The sequence below is a fragment of the Ruditapes philippinarum genome, unplaced genomic scaffold (genome assembly GCF_026571515.1).
Source record: "Ruditapes philippinarum isolate M1 unplaced genomic scaffold, ASM2657151v2 ctg121_1_1_1_1, whole genome shotgun sequence".
Classification (NCBI taxonomy): Eukaryota; Metazoa; Mollusca; class Bivalvia; order Venerida; family Veneridae; genus Ruditapes; species Ruditapes philippinarum.
Window position 1 is genome coordinate 291,128 of NW_026861840.1, and position 18,211 is coordinate 309,338.

Genomic DNA, 18,211 nt, shown 5'->3' on the forward strand with positions numbered 1-18,211 from the left:
TTATATCAATCGCATTCTACTACATTTGCTAAAATTATCCAGGACTGGTATCAGAGAAAACAAGGAAAGGTCCTAGCATAGTTTGAAGCCAAGAGCCCACGGTTAAGAGGCAGACACCTTAACAGTTAGGCAACAAACCCCGCTAGATTCCAACAATTAATAAAAAAAAATGTTTTCATAGCAAAAAAAACAACAAAAATACAATCTTTACTTTCTAATGCCTATTGTGTTAGTTTTATCACATGTCATTTATAACAATTACTTTTTATTACAAAAGATAGATCAATGAAATAAAAAAGCAGTTCTTTCTATGTTCTAAACAATTACCTGATTGTTAAACATTAATTAAGAGCCAAAGTTTTACTAATAAAGAAGAAATAAATTTAAATTACTATTATCAATATTACTTGCTTTTTCTGTAAATACATACTACAGAATAAATTGCTGTATAAGAACAAAGGATAATTGCCGCGAGTATTAATGACCTAACAAAACTCTTCTTTTTTACTATTTTTGGTACAACTAATGCTCACTAATCTAATTGTTGATCATCGTTTTGCAGTAAAATTAGAGCAACGTTATTCCGTGGGGAATTTTCCAAATGCGTTGACAGGTTTTACTGTGTGTTAAAGAGATTTTGTATAATGAAATTTCATTAGTCTCTTGAACTATATTTTTCTTCTTCGCATATGTGTCGATATGTTTTTGTGTTATTTTGTATCGTTTTCTTTTTTCAACTTAGGAACAGTGCACATATTTTAATTGCTGCTTCAAGACACAAAATACTTGCACATATTTATTGACGTTTTTAAGCACATCTTTTTTGTCATGAATTTAGCGAAAACATTTTATCCCAAAACATATGTCCGATTCTGGAAGCTTTAAGACAAAAACGTTTGTACAAGTATTTCTAATCGTTAATTTACGTTTTTAAGCACGACGTTATCGCCATGTGCTTAGCGAAATAAATTGGTTCAATTCTCGAATTAAGGATTTTTTTCGGTTATACAATTTTGCGGGACATAAATGTAACGATAACATGATCATAATGTGCACGATATCATTTTGTAAACGTATGTAGTGTGTTAACATATTCAATATTGTCATCTTTTAGGTAATGCGCATACAAAACTCTTTAAAATTATCTGAACGTCTATCAAGAAAGCTAAGTGGCATTTCACAAATCCATTTTTATTTATTATTGCCAAATTTAATAAACTGATATTAGGTGTGATATAGCAGTTAACATACAAACAACGGTATGGAGACAATACTTTCAACAACATATATATCAATGGGGTTTGCGTCACACTTTCTTAACACTAACATGGGGTTATGAAAATTACTTGCATCAAAAGCACTTGTTGATATATACAGTATGTACTTAAATCAAGTTTAGAGTGCCAAGGTCAAACAAGAAGAGATGTCAACAGGAAATAAATCATTACTTGTATAAATGGTGCCATGATTTCCGATAAAAATGTCATTTTGGTTTCTGAGATCTTAGCACATGAATAATTCATTGAGGATTAAAGTTTACACCAAACCCCGTCTTGCAAGTACAAATTTATTAAATTTCAAGTTTGACGTATCTTCGGCAGAACGTAGAGAGTATTGTTATCTAATTCATCAAATTTTCTCATGCTTTGATAAATAACATATATATAAGGGCATGTACCGATGGAGATATTTGAAACACATATGACAACTCTGACAACATTTAATTTAATTTTCTCCAAATTGATTTGGAGTGTCGAACTGTTGATCCTATTTGCATAGTAAATACTTTCAATTATATAACAAATAAACAAACAAAATGAACAACAAAACATTGCCAACATACCCTAGGCTCTTTTTTATTATTATTTATTCATGTTGTCGTAAAACTTGAATATTTAAATGCGAAGAGGAGATATGCGGATACTGAAGTATTGAAGGTGTGAAATGCACGCAAACACGTCAAACGTTGCTGTCTCAATTTGTTAAATGAACAATTCATGAGAACCTTATATCAAAACTATAGCTGAAGCATGCAAGAATTGATCAATAAAATTATGAATATTGTCCGTTTACATTTTTTTTTATGAAAAACTTGCTCAAGTTACAATAATGCAATAAAAAGTTTGACAATACTAACGAGATATCTATCAATCTTTTATATACATATAATAAATATCTGGTAAAAATGTGATCACTGGGGAGCATTAAAACAAAAAAATTGCATGAAAATTGCAGACTCGGTTTGATTGGGTCTGTACATTTATATTATTAACCTATTTATATTCTTTCAGAGTACACTATGTTAGATCAGTGTGATTTATTCAGTGAGATGTTTACATGGGTATGATTGAAAGGCACTATTGATGTAAGGCAGCATGAAGTGTTCCGAAAATAATAATCGCTTGCTCAATTGCATTGATTTGTTCTAGTATTAGTATTACTCTTTTTTGGGGGTTCATGATGATATATATCGTTTCATTTTGATGTAAAAGTGATGTGAATTAAATAAAATGCTAACGAGATAAAAAGCATAAAATACCAAAAAGATTAAAACAATACATAGATATCCTGAAGAAAGCCAGATAACCAGAATAAAACAACATCAACATAAAAAAAAACAAAAACAGAAACACAAAATAGGGTATTTATGAAATTTAGAATGGACAGCTTCAGATATAGAGTATAATAGTTATATCATAAGTAAATTCTAAATATAAAGTAGAGAGCCGTTACATTGCTTACCGTCTCATGTTATTGGATTGCATTTTATGGCTAATACATTTAATGGACATAATACATGTGATTCTTTCAGGGAAACTCAGGGAAATTTAAAATATAGAAAGGTCACATTTGGGACATCATTTGCAGCTTGGATTCTGATACAATGTATAATGCATTTGTTTGTAAAATCACACTGTGTTTCTTATTTAACATATTTGAAAGATCCTGTATGTTGTAATTGAGGTTGCATATCACACTTAAGTGAAATTATATATACAGTGTATGTATATAATTATGCTTATAAAACAATTTTAAGCATCGAAGAATATGTAAAATATGTACTGCAAATATTTGTACATATTATATGTAATCATTGAAATATATGCATTCATTTCTTATTGAAAATTTGACTTAGAATTTATAAAAAATAATTTTTTATTACCTCCCTTTATTTACATGAAAAGTTACATTCGGTAATATCTTTATAAATTATGTTTTTTTGGAACTTACAAAATTGATAAACCTTAATTTGAGCATCATATTTATGATACAAAACCATAAAAAATTGTGTTACAGAATCTTTAACATTTTATTCAACATTCAAAGTTGTTATATTTTCGTTAACTTTTTTCTGGAACAGTGTTTTCCAAATTTTCAATTAGAAGGACTAAGCATCGTTTTGACTGATCATAAGAAATTTAAGAATGATTACCTCGTTTTGTTAGCTCATCAATGCATTCCTTATTAAAGCTAAGATGATACAATATCAATATTGTTTCTACACGTAGCTGTGTTTTCTTCAACACATTTCTATTTCAAAAAGTTAGTTTTTAGTCCCTTAGAAGACATAATACTTTTTGAGCTTTCGACGGATTCAGTGTATAATGAGATTCCATTTGTAACAGCTCTATACCAAAAGTTTTTTTTCATTCAAATGATATCTGAAACGGTATGTTCTCTAAGATTTCACGAACTTTATGGTATTCATACAACAACAAATATTATGTTCAGAATTTCATCCTATATCATATTTCACAATATATTTGAGCTAAGAAATCAAATACGCTATTCCGAATAGCTTCTTCTTAGACTCTATGTCACCATTTTGTCACGCTATCATGCCATCTTTATTTTCTTTCTGGCATATAAATGGGGTCAGCTAATCTTGTTTCACTAGATAAACGCACCATAACGTAAATATACAACCATATAGAGATCATTCTTGTGAAAGGTTCGATAGCTGTCGGAGAATTGGCCTTGTCAAATAGTCAACATTAATAAATGTGGAGGAGTTTATTCATAGATTCATAATATCATTTATTCTTAGAAAAAATAGTTAGGTGACTGAAGTGCAAGGCTCTAAAACTCTAAAGAGTACAGTGAAAATTCAAATTACAGTCAATGCTTGTAGGTTATATAAATCAAATAATTATTTAGTATTTGTATTTTCACACTTCCTAGTCCCCTAATCCGACATATCTTTAAATAACATTCTTTATTTAATAAGATACTGTTTTTTCGATCTGTCATTTTATTACTTTTTGAAGGTATTATCAGATCAAGACTTGACCTACTTGATTGTTGCAAACATTTATGAAGAAATGTCAATTTTCCGGAAATATTCTCTTTTAAAAAGCTTCGTTTGGATTGCAAAACCAACAACGTCTCCAAAGCTTCTGTAATAACGTTGAGTAGAAAGCATGATAAGATTGAGCACTGATGCGCTCCATTTCTTTGGCATGATTGTTTGTGGTTTAATATTGCGAAATAAATTGGAAGGGCAATGCACTTTTCTGTGATGTAATAGGATGACTGCTGAAACAATTGACCTGATAAAAACAGTTACTTTCATCTATAGGAATTGCTAATGATGTTTGGCCTGAGTACTTTTCTCGAGTTGATTTTTCTATTGTTTGGTTGTTTAAAATCTAAACATTAATTATAAATCACCTTTAAATTATCAAAATCTTGGTCGTGATATGCTTTATTACTAAATGTAATATTTGATTTTTTCCGGCTTATTGCAATCCGATCAACCTTATAAAAGATAAAAACACGTTTTCTAAAATACATCTTAAAATAGAGAAAATCTGAATCCTTAAAGAAAGCCCAACACGGCAAAAGTAAAAAAAAACAAAAAAAAAAAACAGCTTATAGCATAAAAATTATAAATAATATCATTTACTTGTTGTCAGGGTCTTACCGTTCGTGGCATAAACTATTAAATTGAAGGTATAAACTCTGAGACCGGAGGTATTAATCGAGACAATAAAATTGGCTTTTTAGGTGATTGTCAGAGGAGTAATAATTCGGTTAAGTAATTTGGCATTGAATACTTGTAACGTATTTGTTTATGCAGTTTTTATTGCCAAACATATCTCATTTGGAGGAAATGAATGTTAATAGAAGTGCTAAGGATTATTACACCAAAATGCCACGAAGCTTTTTTTCTCTCCTTCTAACAAAGACGACAAAGTCTTGCCAAAATAACAAAGATTAACTTATGCATGTACTAAAAATAAAATAAAAAATATTACAAGATTAAGCTGCTAGTAGAGGCAACAAACATAAAATGGCTTATGTCATTTTGAAAAATTACTTAAATTTTATAACCGCGGAACTTAATAAACGTCAGCTTAGATAGTACGTTGTACACATTCTTTCAAAGTTTTTTGTTCAAACAGCCTTAAAACACATTACTATAAATCTTGAAAAGGAAAAATCCTCGCATTTGTATATATTTATTTAAAATGAGGTAGATTTTATCCTATTATATGACTTTCTGAGGTTGACAAATACAAAAACAAATTGTGTCAAGCAATTCAATTATGATTTCGTCTTTAAGAATTGAACCATTTAGCCTTTAACAGCAAAAGTTTGTACAATGCGATCAGTGCAGATCATGATCAAACCACACGGGTATTAAGCGAATACATATTTCAAAATTTTCATTAAAAATGATGAAAGGATTAATAGGTTTATGACACGCCTGGCAAATTTAAGATCAACTCAAAAATTGTGGTTAAAAGAAAAAAACAAAAAAAAATTTGAACGGCATTTGCGAGATTTTCATGGTTTTAAAGTACAATATATATCGTCGTTCATTTCTTCAGGAGAAACACTTCTCACCGGTTTAATTTATTTTTATTTCTTAACAGCTAATAGGTTATTTGAAGCTTGCAGCATTCCTACACGAAGCTATTTTGATCGATGTTTGGAGAAAAAAAAGTCAACATAAATGAATTAGAGGACAGAAACGTAAACAATACTTACAATTAGCCGTTTAAAGCGGTCTCCTGCTCTATCTTTGAAGTTTGAAATGCCTTTCGCTCGTTTTTCAAATACACCACAAATTGGAAGTGGAGCGACAGTTTGCCGGTTTAGATATTTAGCATGTTAGGGTTAAGTATTGTTTTAGCTACTACAATATTCATGCCAAAAAACATAGAAGATACAAACATATAAAGGTGGCTTTTCTGAAGGACTGGAACCATTGGAACCATATAGAAGCTCAAAATATATGAATTTAGCTTTAACCGATAATGTTTAATAATATGTTTTATATTTTTCAGGTTTTGGGAGACTCTTGCTTACCTTGCAAACACTTTGATCTTCATCATAGTCGGTATCGTCATCTCTGAGAAAGCCATCTTCGAAATCCACGGAATCGACTGGTTTTATATGTTCTCTTTGTACTTTGGTTGCTTTGTCATCAGGTTCGTGAACTCTCATTCCGGTAAAGTCAATCGCTATGAACTATTTATCTGTAAAATATTTAGATTCAGTTCTTAACTTTATGTTAATATATTTAGTCATAAAGATTTCTGACAGACGAATTGACTCAGTTGGTAAGCATATTTGACCCCGGGTCGCCAGGCGAAGGTCATCTAGCAAACATCCCTTTCAACAAATCCATGTAACCTATCAAAGTATTTATTATATGACGAATTTTATAGTAGATATAGAAATTCATTCACACATTTGCAGCAATAATAAATTATGACACGCTTCACATTTATATTACTCCATCAAACAGATATATGCACGATATGAAAAGGAAATGCTAACACGCCCAATGACATCAGATTTGAAGTTAATAAGCCTAATGACGCCAAAAGCTTTACTTCTCTGCTATGTTGCAGAGAATTGATTTAACATACATTTTGTATTTTACAAATTATCTTTTTAACAAGTTAGAATGGTAAAAGCTGTTATTCTTTTTTTTTGCGTTGTAGTATAATGATGCACGGTAAATTGTTGAAATACTTTGTAATTTTGTAATTAATCATTATATTCTTACGCCTTTAAACTCAAATTTTGCATTATTCTAAAGCAACACACTCAAAATATATATCAATTATATATATTTATTAAACAAAAATATATATTATGCTGTCTCCCTTTTAATGTGAATTACCATTCTCATATCTTCAATGATCTAGAAGACATTGGATATTTTATGCATGCAATATATTTTTTCAGAGGTTTTGTTATAGCCTTGTTTAGCCCAATATTGAAGCACACAGGGTATGGTTTAACATGGAGAGAGGGTACTGTTATGACGTGGGGAGGGTTAAGAGGAGCTGTAGGATTGGCCCTTGCATTACAAGTTGCTCATCATGACCGGATAGACCAAGAGACTGTAGGAAACAGGGTAAGTTTTTTGTTCATTCTACCGTATTTTATAAGTCAATCTGGATGTTTAAGTTTTGACAGCAAAATATCAATTGAAAAATTAAGAGAAAAAAACTTTTTGAAAAAAGAAAGAAAAAAGTTTGGCCTCAGTCGGGATATTAATAAAAGGTATATGGAAAGTCTGTTTCCTGACTGAAAATCTTATTAAGGCATCTTATATCTTATGGTGAATGTCTTACTAAACCGGAGCCTGGACCTTAAAAGTATTGCAATTATGTTTTTTTAAATACGACAAAAATATAAGCAAATGATAAAGATACAAAAAGTACTTTAGAGTTTTATTAACATTTGAGCCAAAATGTATTTCTTTCAACTGAATTAATTGTAGAAAATCTACGTTCATTCGAAATGTAAAAATGTTCAATTCATGCCCTGTTTGGAAACACAAATAAATTCAAATGTTTGTAAATTTAACGCCATTATATTTTACAATTAGCAGTTACAAACCTGTCCGTGATAATGACAGGAAATAAAATGAGCGAAACTTAATTACTGACACATTCCGGAACAGAGCCATATTGCACTTTAAAAATCAATATTCATTAAAATATTTTGTAACATCCAATTTCAGTGATTTTTACCCATTTCCCTGTTATTTCTTTTCAAGAATAAAAATTCTCTAGAGTTTCGGATCCTTGCATTAAAGAATCACTTTATGTCTGATTCGCTTCATTTAATTGCCGTTTTAATTCAAATTCTAATTCCCAAGATTGAAGGCTTTCACACTAATCCAGTAATAAAATGCAGGACAAGTTTTAAAGTATGTTATCTTCTTAAACCTAATACAATTTCCATTCTTCATTCGTGTAAAATCATTCAATTACCGATTTTCGTATAATAGAGTGTTGAAGAGCTTAAAAAGGTCCATTTATACAATTGTTGAATATTTACTGACGTGAGCTCACTGTTGTTACTTATTGTTTTCAAAACAATCATCGAATTTAAGTTTTCAGTAAACAAGCTGTATTCATTTACCTGTCATGTTTGACACAAATGTAAAGTGTTGGCTTTAACTTGAATTCAGATCAGCGTTCATAATGTCTACCAGACGAAGTGCACGGTCACTTACACATTCCCCCCTCTTTTGTGAACAACCTTTTACATTGACACATATTATGGTAACAGTGAAAGTTGTATTATTTGGGCGTAAAATTCCACAGGATGAGACAAATTATGCAGCCAGAACAAGACACGGACCAAAGACTTTCGTTATACAATTCTGCAATATTCTGGGGCTTTTTTCCTCCATTAGTGCAATAAGTGCACATTTTTTTTACCGTATCCTACTTAATTTATCTAATCTCTGTCGTATGGAGAAGAAAGAAAGCCAGAATAGATAATACTCATTTGATGACAAAAATGTTTAAAACAAGATCTGATTCTTCAGCTGAAAATGAAGAGAACTAAAAGACAGACAAAAATTGAATAAAAATTATAAGTAGAAAATAACTAAAATCAGCCAACTTTTGCCAACCAGTTAAGCGAATAATGCTTAACTAAGAAAACACGGTAACCGTCAGAAATATTTTAAACCTTTGTGCATTATGTTTACTTTATGAGGCTTTGATGGTTATTTCCCAGTTCCCAATTAATACATTATGGTATTACTACATTGTCTGCAATAGAGTAAATTTGTCTTCTCGGTAATCTTAAATGTTTCTTTTTTAACATTATGTAACAGCTATTATGCTAAATGGATTGTTTCACTGGTCCCATCAAGAATTAGAAGAAGGAAGGGATTCCTTCAGTTTTAATGCTGCTATCAAAAGACACTTACAAACCATTCATTTAGCCATTAGTTCATTTTTAAGACAGACTATTCCTTTCTAGTAGATTAACTCGGATCTATTTTTTTTGTTATGTAAGGATGGACATTAGCCATTAATCACATCATGTGGATAACTGTCGTCTGCTTTTTTGAGACAGGAAAATACTGAAATACTTAGAAGTTTCCCATTTGTCTGATTACTTTGACCAAAAACGTTTACAAGTTTTATTTAAACATAAAAAAACATCAAACCCAACCAAAAAAAAAAAATGCTCTTCCAGAAAGTACAAATAATAAGCAAGAAACCTACATTTAACATGTTTCTTATCGTAGATGAAAATTAAAGCATCTGATATATGACGAATACAGAAAACAAAGTACAATGGGCATGCCACTTACACGGGTTTATGTTATCATATGATTTCAGTTATTAAATATACGAAAGGTATTCGATAGTTCTGACTCATGAAGTGACAATACTATAATGAACATTTTAAAGTACCATTGTTAGCGAGCACATCTCCTATTTAGTATTACTTCTATTTTACGTATGCTCATCATCACGAGCAAGTATGTAGGTCAAAGGACAAGATAACACATGGAGATATGAGGAACAAATGTACACAGCATATCTGTGTCATGTGTAGAATTAATTCTAAAAAGTATTATCTTTTATATCAATAATTCAAACACAGATTAAATGTATTAAGTGCAATTTAAAAGCTTAAAATGTTCCACACTTGAACAATATTTAAACAGTTTCGGTTCATACAGTTCTGACACAGAGATTTGCTTCAAAAGTTTTGACTTACTGTTTAAAGTAACAAAATATCTGATCATATATGAATATGTTTGTAGTACTTGGCTTAGAATTGAAAATATTTTTTTGATTTTATAAGAAATTGTACTTGTTGCTCTTAGTAGATATACAATAATTGGTTTAAAGAATTTATTGAATAAATGCATTGTAGATATTGCAAATAACATTTATTTTAAATCGAAATATAAGATAATACATACGTTTTATGATAAAATAAGCTAATAATATTGTGATGAAATTAATGATAATTAAATAAATCAATCAGTGTGTTTTTTTTTTCGTGTATGTTCTGCAGTTTATCTGTTGATATTTTTCAGGTTTTGATCCATGTTTCTGGTGTTGTCTTTCTAACATTACTCGTGAATGCTACAACTATATATGGACTACTAGAAGTTTTAGGTTAGTAGCTCAAAGCATCAATTGTTTTAATCCTAAAGATTTCACTTTATTACGAAAAAGTTTATTATCTCTTATAACTTACATGACGTGAATTTATTGACTTTTGTTTAATTATACATTTATGTATTTGTTTGTTTATATATTTATTTATCTATCTATCTATCAAGTATATTTTATTACATCACATGGTGATAAAAAGACACTGTGAATAACTCGTAACTTAAGACTTGTTCTTGTTGCTCTAAATCGCTATAAAAATGGGTTTAAGGAATTTATTGAATAAATGAATTGGAGATATTACTAAAATATTCATTTTGCATTGAAAAATAAGTTTATGCACACGTTTTATAATAAATAAGCTAGTAATAGTTTACTAAAAGTATGGACAACAAAACCTCTTTGATACCTTTGGAACATTTAGAGATTTACAAAATCAAATGTATATCAAAGTATGACAAACATTGGATAATTTGCTTTTTACGGATATTTTAAGCAATTAACGTTTGTAAATTCGTGGATCGAGAAACGTGTCTATAATTCTTTCTTTCAATGATGAAAGCCTTTTATTGCAGAAAGCTCGTATTATCCGCTGGAAAGCAATTTATGACAAGCTCACCAATGGGGCATCCGGTTACTAGATTCATGCTTTGATCAATTCTATTCTGTTTATTTTGATTTTATGTTTTCTCATCTCAATTTTACGGGTCGTTGATATAAATGAGTTTGATATTTTAAAATCAGAACTATCTGAGTTAATCTCACTTAATGTATATCAAGAGTGCTGGATGTCAATTAATCAACAGCGCTTTGCATATCAATTGACAGCTTTCCGATTATCAAGTCAACGATCTACAGACCGTTCGTGATAGTTTTAATTTTCATAGTTTCTACTCAAATTATTGAGTATCTCAATGTAACCTATTCAACTGCTTGCTTTATGTAACCCGGTCGTATGAGCATAAATGTAATTTCCGATCTGCAAATTACAATATTTCCAATGCATCTATCTTGTCTATAGGAAATGAGATGTCTTGCTTGTCTGTGAAAAATGATGAAGTTTCGTTTGCATGTCTGGGGATTTTTATCAAATCAGCTTAACTGGTTTATATAGAATTTCTTCAATTTGGATTTTAGGGATGAGTTTTAAATAAGGTTTTATTGTATTGTTTATATTTTAATGAACCTTAAATCACATTGCCAGATTCACTGAAATTAGTGAAAATGACATGAGCAGTTGATTGTAAAATAATATACGATGGCTTCAAAATACTTATTAGGAAGTGCAAATTCTTCATGTGATTAATCACGTTCATGGTGATTCTAATCTAAACATACTTGAAACCGTACATACAGCAGAAATCGTTTTCAATAATAATTGCAAAAATATCTTTAAAAGGGAAAGAACAATGAATTACAGTATTATATGCATGAATGAAACGAACAATACTTAGAAGTATATCAATACCACCAAAGAAAAAGAATTTTGTACTTTAAAATATCGGTAATTAATTACCTAGTCCTCTCCATTTACTTACCTCTTGGCATAGGACCATTACTAGTGTTTCTCATCAGGTTCTGTCTGGCACAAAACCTCTCTCATTGAAAGTCAGACCGTTTAGCTCAGCTAATACCGTACTTCTCCAAGTGGTAATATGGGAGGTAGTTTCTTTGAACTATATTTTTTTAAGATAATTTTTTGACATACTCATAATATAAATTTCTAATTATTTAATCTCGTCTAGGTATGAGTGATTTGTCTCCGGCCAAACGTATGGCTATGGCTAATGCTCTTCGACACTTACAGGATCTTCGGGAGAAAACATTGAATATGTTAAAAACGGACAGGTAAACTAATATCTTCATCATGTTAAATACTTGTACGCTCAGTTTGATCTCACCAGCAAATTAAAATCACAATGGTTAACTTGATAATAAAAAAAGCATTCAGTCTGATACGATTTTTTACTCTGAATTAAATGCCGACCAGTACTTTATAATGCTATGATAATAGATTTAGCGTACCTCGTGGTGAAGGCCGAGTTGAGTGTGAAATAACCTAAAGCGTAGCAGGCTTCCATACGAAATACTTAAAAAAAACTAAAATTTACTCATTGCAAAAGCAAAAGATGGTATTTTTTATTTTTTAAAAGATTTTTAGCTGATGCTGAATGGGAAACTGTTGAGAAACAGACAGAAGTAGTGGATCCCTACAAGACAAGCGATGAAGAGGTATGCATTGTTAATATTACATAATGTTGATTGCATGTCAGCATTGACACTACAAATTTCGTTATTAGCAAAATTTTAATTTTTGCTTTTGGAGCATGTGCGTGTGTTTTTGTTTGTTTTGTGTTAAATCAAGTGTGCATATAAATTGCATGAACAGTCTTGTTTTTTTCTATTAATTCATGATAGTATAGTCTCCTGCAATATGGCCTTGAGTTGGTCATTCAAATTTTAGCATGGCTTTGACATCTTCACAATTTAGTGTGTATTTCTTAAATACCATTGTAATTGTACAAGCGCATTCATGCCGATCTTGGCACGATTTTAATTCTTGTCGTTTTCGACCTTTCCCTAATCTATTTCATACAGAGATTTTTACTTGGAATAAAATCGTCTATTACCTTTTGATATATCAGGTTTATCATTGCTCCCCCAAAGTTATTACATTCTAAAAGTAAAAAAGCTAAATCCGATCATGATATAATGACACTTTTAAGGTGATCCAAATGTTGTCATAGTATATAACAAACGATAATTTTGTTAGCTATTCAAATTGCTTATATAAATTCTTAATCACGACATTTAAAGCAATTAGTTACGGTGGTTATATTTGAATCACTCTTTCTGATCTCGTCAGAAAACATTATCTTGCTAGCTTACAGTAAATAATGCCACCGGTTCACACAAATATGTATATGAAGTATTCCCTTTATGATATATAATGTGTCATGTGAGATTATCATTATTAAGCTTTTATTAGCCTTAATTGTACAGGGGTAATGTGATACAACGTCTACTATAATAGGTGCTAATTGTAGAATTATACTGAAAAACACTGAATTATCTTTGTAATACTAGAAGTTTAATGTTCCCCTTCTCCGTTAAATTGAGGCAGTTATCATCACCATTGTCAGAGTATCTATCATACGCCATTACCAATATGGAAATTGAAATATCTCATTTTGCAAATTTTCCCATCAGTGTTTTCCATTATATCTTTTCACTAGTAACGTTTCTGTAGATAATATTGAATGGTTTCAGTTTGAAGAAGAAATGGTAAGTTAAATGTAGGACCAGCTTATAGAATTAGATAATCTAATCTGTCACTGCTTTTAACTCTTTCCCCGCTGATGTTGTGAAATTAAGCATAAAAATTGTCATGTTTTACATCACCCTGTTGTTCTTGTCCTTCGGGATAATTGATTCTAATGCTAGTACTGTTGATTATTGATTACCCACTAGAGCTGGTGTTTAGGAGGGGAGCTTGAGAGATGTTATATTTTCCATTGGACAGGCTCGATAAAGCTAAATCTGTGATTTTCACTAGTTTCTGTTTCTAGTTCCCTTCTGGTTTAACAGGAGGACATGTTAGGTTTGTTATTATTGCTCTCTATGGACTCTCCTCCTCCTTTTCAGAAGCAATATAGTTTCAAAACCGACATTATCAATAATTAATTGAAAGGTTTATTCAGTATCAAAAGACGTTAAGCTGCAAAAGTATCAAGTATGCTCAGATTGTCACATGTTCTTCGAAAAGTTATGTTCGCTGCAAAAAATACGATTTTTGCCGAGCCCTCTGCAATTAATATCTGGCAGACTAAACATGTTGCCCTTAAACTGCCAATTTTATTGTTCACAATAAACATTTAGTGTATTATATACCTATTAAAAATAGTTATTGTGGAATCACAAACAAATAATCTTACTGTTAATTTGCATTTATAATATTAAAAGTGGTACATTTCCCTATACATGTAACATATAGATTAGATATATATTACTAACCTATAAATTTTTATTGCCATTCATGGTCTGTTTCTCCTGTTGTTAGATTTTAGTAATTTTAAAGAAATGTTGCATTTTGTATAAATCGTACACACGTTTTGACATCCTGGAAAAAATGATAGTCGTACATGGCTAAACCAAAATTGATCAATGATAAAATTTTAGCAGACAAAACAGCTATTAATATTGCTATCCAATAAGATCTCAATGCATGATATAAAAAAAATTGATTTTCATAATTCTCAGTCTAATACATAGTTTAAGATAGTTCCTTACAGATAAAAGTTGTCTACCAAGTTGACCCACTAACAGATATGGGTTTGCTGCCTAAAACATGTTTTCAGAATTAAATATGTATGTCAATAAAAGCAGATAAAACCAGCAAATTAGCTATAAGGAATTTATATAAAACATATATTTTGTATATTTAGTACAGTTTTAAGAATCTTTATTCATTTGTATTGTTTTATAAACATTTTATAAAATTGAAACACAATTCTTGGAATCATTTATCTTACAAAAGAAAGCACACTAGACTCACTGTATTTTGGAGTTGTTTCCTAGTCAAATGCATGTATCTCTACTGACACAGATATTTCGATTACATGCAAACGTGCCCAATATTTTTTATATACTGCAGTACATATATTTTTCGGCTCTTTGAATAAATTGACAACGAATTATCTTGGATAATATGAACTAAAGTCATTTCTGTGCAATTTTTCAACGAGTTTTATAGCTTTAGAGAATGCATTTGTTACGTGCATACCATTCCTTTAACCTTCACATACAAAAAAAACTAGTTTGAATAATGTCTTTTATGTTGCTCAAGACGTCACATCGTCCATCAATCAATTAGATAAAGCCTTATTGAAACAGTAATTTAAAGAAGTGTTTTTTTCCTTATCATCCTGAATATGTCGTTTACAAAAAATGCTTCAATTTTCAGAGAAGAATTTTCAGTCTTTAGTTTGCGAATCCTACAAATTGATTTACTCGGTTGCTTTCAAATGTTTTTTGTAAATAATTGTGATACATGGAATGACAAAAATACTCGGATGTGTATATTGAATTTTTCTAAGATAAATGTTTGTTTTGCGAGGTGATAAAGTGTTTTATATCCAAACATTGACACTACATTTGATCAGTTAAATAAGCAGTATCTTTCAAAGATTTAAAGGGTACAAAGCTGTGTCTTATGAAATATTTAAATAAATTCATCAACATTATATTTTTATTGTTCCCATAATTTTTTGGTCTGTTCTCGAAAGTGTTGTAACACAAAAAGCCTCTGTTATTTACCACAAATGAAAATTGTTTGTAAACAGAAATAAATGTTCGTATGCTGCTATTTTAAGCAGTATTTTAACTTTTTTAGCAATGATATCGAAAAATGTATTCTTTTATAAAATCTAAACAATTTTTCTTTTGCATCAAATATATAGTTTTATACACTTTAAAATAATGTAAAGAAATGGCTTTAATTTGCGGCTTTTGGTGTGTTTCTTTTTCTGAGAATATCAGCAACAATTATAAAAGAATGTCAGTTGGCTTTGTCATTGCATTTTATGATTAGTTTATTTCTTAAAATTTGTTCCTTATCAAATTAGAATTATAAACGTCTTGAACGTCATTTATATATGCAACAATTTACACAGCGTAAGTACAGTTTAACTGGACACGCTACCTTATGGTTTAATAAATATAATGTATGTCTGTTTTTAGAAACATAGGTCGTGGATTCGAGAACTTAGGGTGACAACCGTGATTTTAATGATACTATCTTTTGCTTAAATTTCGACAGTACTGGTTGGTTCCAGGATTCAACCTAATTATTTGAATACACAGGTTGGCTTCATATGCCTTTTCTTTTAACCCTTGGCAGGTTTCTGTGTCTATATTCTGCCATCACATTAATCTTCATCCAGAATATTTCTGATAAATTTAATCACATCAAATAACACATAGCTAAACTGTCGAGAAATATAGCTAAAATGAAATGACATACAACTGAAAAGTAGTTCTTTTTCAAAGTCAGTACGGGAATTATATATCAATCAGTTAGATAAGCTTAATTGAAACAACGCCTACTGAGTTTTTTGTTGTTCTATTTCTGACCCTTTTCAATAGGTCACTGACAAAACATATTGTGATTTTCTATGAAGAATATACTTCTTGATCAAGTTATTTAAACCTTGATATACAGATAATTGTGATAAATCAATGAAAATAGTGTTTAATTTAGCGTTAAATATTTCAAGAATCTGTGTTAAATCACGTGATTGGCAATTTATAAAATAAGATAGTATTGAATTGACAGCGATTCGTTCTTAAGCAGACGATAGTAGAAATAAAGCCGTTCCTGTTTGTACAGAATAACATTCAACAAATTGGGATAATTTTAACTTTCACTGTCCCTTTTCCAGTCTTAGTTCCCTGGTGGCTCATTAAATTAACGAAGAAGGCGAAATATTAAATGATTTTAATGATACTCTTTTTGCCAACTTGTTTGCATTGAAAACCTAAAAAATGCCCGAAAAGTACCCTCCTAATATAGTTTAGTTTTCGTATTTATGTTATAAAGAATCAATTATAAAAGTTTCTGATCCTGAAATATTCGATTGAATTAAAAAGAAAACACTTTTAAAGCGTCTGATTTTACTTCCAGGTCATTTAGTTGTTATTTTCCCGTAATTGTTAATTACTTTGATACCCTCTACGGAAAATAATTTTAACATTGCCTTAAGGGTGAAATAATTGGCAAAAGCCGTGTCTAGACAGCATTTGTATAGTTTAATATTGACAAGAGACTGTATTTTAATCATTTAAGTTAAGATGTACTTTGAAAAGTGTTAGTATGCTAATGCTGCATAGTACATCAATATGGTAAAGACTCGACTGAATAAGGAAACTATAAACTTTTATGCCCTCTAAGATAATAATCGCACTGTCCATCCGTCCTTCTGTCCGTCCGTCCGGTAATCTTGTCCGCGCTTCATCTCCAAAACCGCTGGGGGAATTCAGTGAAACTTAACGGGAGTGATCAGTACCATCCCTAGTTGTGCATATCGCCTGCACGTTCCGCTCCGCTGCACAAATTGGCCACAATAGCTATAAATAGAAAAATCTTGCCCACGCTTCATCTCCAAAACCGCTCGGGAATTTCAGTGAAACTTCACAGGAGTGATCAATATCATCCCTAGTTGGGGCATATCGCCGGCACGTTTCGCTCCGCTGCTCAAAATATCAGCCAGAGCTATAAATAGAAAAATATTGTCGGGCTTTCACAGGTCAAACTGCTGGCGGGATTTCAATGAAACTTCACAGGAGTGATCAGTACAATCCTTAGTTGTGCATATCGCCCACACGTTCCGCTTGACTGCACAAAATGGCCGCCAGAGCTTCCAGCTTTTACAGATCAAACTGCATGTGGGATTTCAATGAAACTTCACAGAAGTGATCAGTATCTTCCCTAGTACATATCATCGACCGTTCAACTCCGCTGCATAAAATGACGGCCAGAGCTAAAAATAGTAACTAATTCTTTAAGTAAAATTTGTTTAGACTATTTCTCCACACAATGAAATTTTAGGAATGTGTTGAGTTTATATTACTGGTATTTTGGCATATATTGCGAATTTTATGTCAAAGCTTCTTTTCGGGGGCATAAGTCACTTTTCAGTGACAGTTCTTGTTTTATTCTGAAATTAAATACCCATGTTCATTTTTTTTACAACTTTTTACGCACAAAAATACCTGAATGCACGGTGAAAACTTATGCTTGCTTGTCGCAACTA

General features: G+C 30.8%; 1 protein-coding gene across 4 annotated transcripts in view; it reads left to right on the forward strand.

Moving 5' to 3' along the window:
- LOC132717014 (sodium/hydrogen exchanger 10-like) overlaps nt 1–18,211 on the forward strand; it is a 219,547-nt gene that overhangs the window by 180,914 nt on the left and 20,422 nt on the right. For 3 of the 4 annotated variants that reach the window (XM_060700366.1, XM_060700365.1, XM_060700368.1), the window contains exons 7-12: nt 6,294–6,437; nt 7,204–7,375; nt 10,322–10,403; nt 12,146–12,248; nt 12,554–12,632; nt 13,671–13,685. In XM_060700366.1, coding sequence (XP_060556349.1) covers nt 6,294–6,437; nt 7,204–7,375; nt 10,322–10,403; nt 12,146–12,248; nt 12,554–12,632; nt 13,671–13,685 — 595 coding nt within the window. The remainder of the gene's footprint in view (nt 1–6,293; nt 6,438–7,203; nt 7,376–10,321; nt 10,404–12,145; nt 12,249–12,553; nt 12,633–13,670; nt 13,686–18,211) is intronic. The other variant, XM_060700369.1, reaches the window with a different exon arrangement.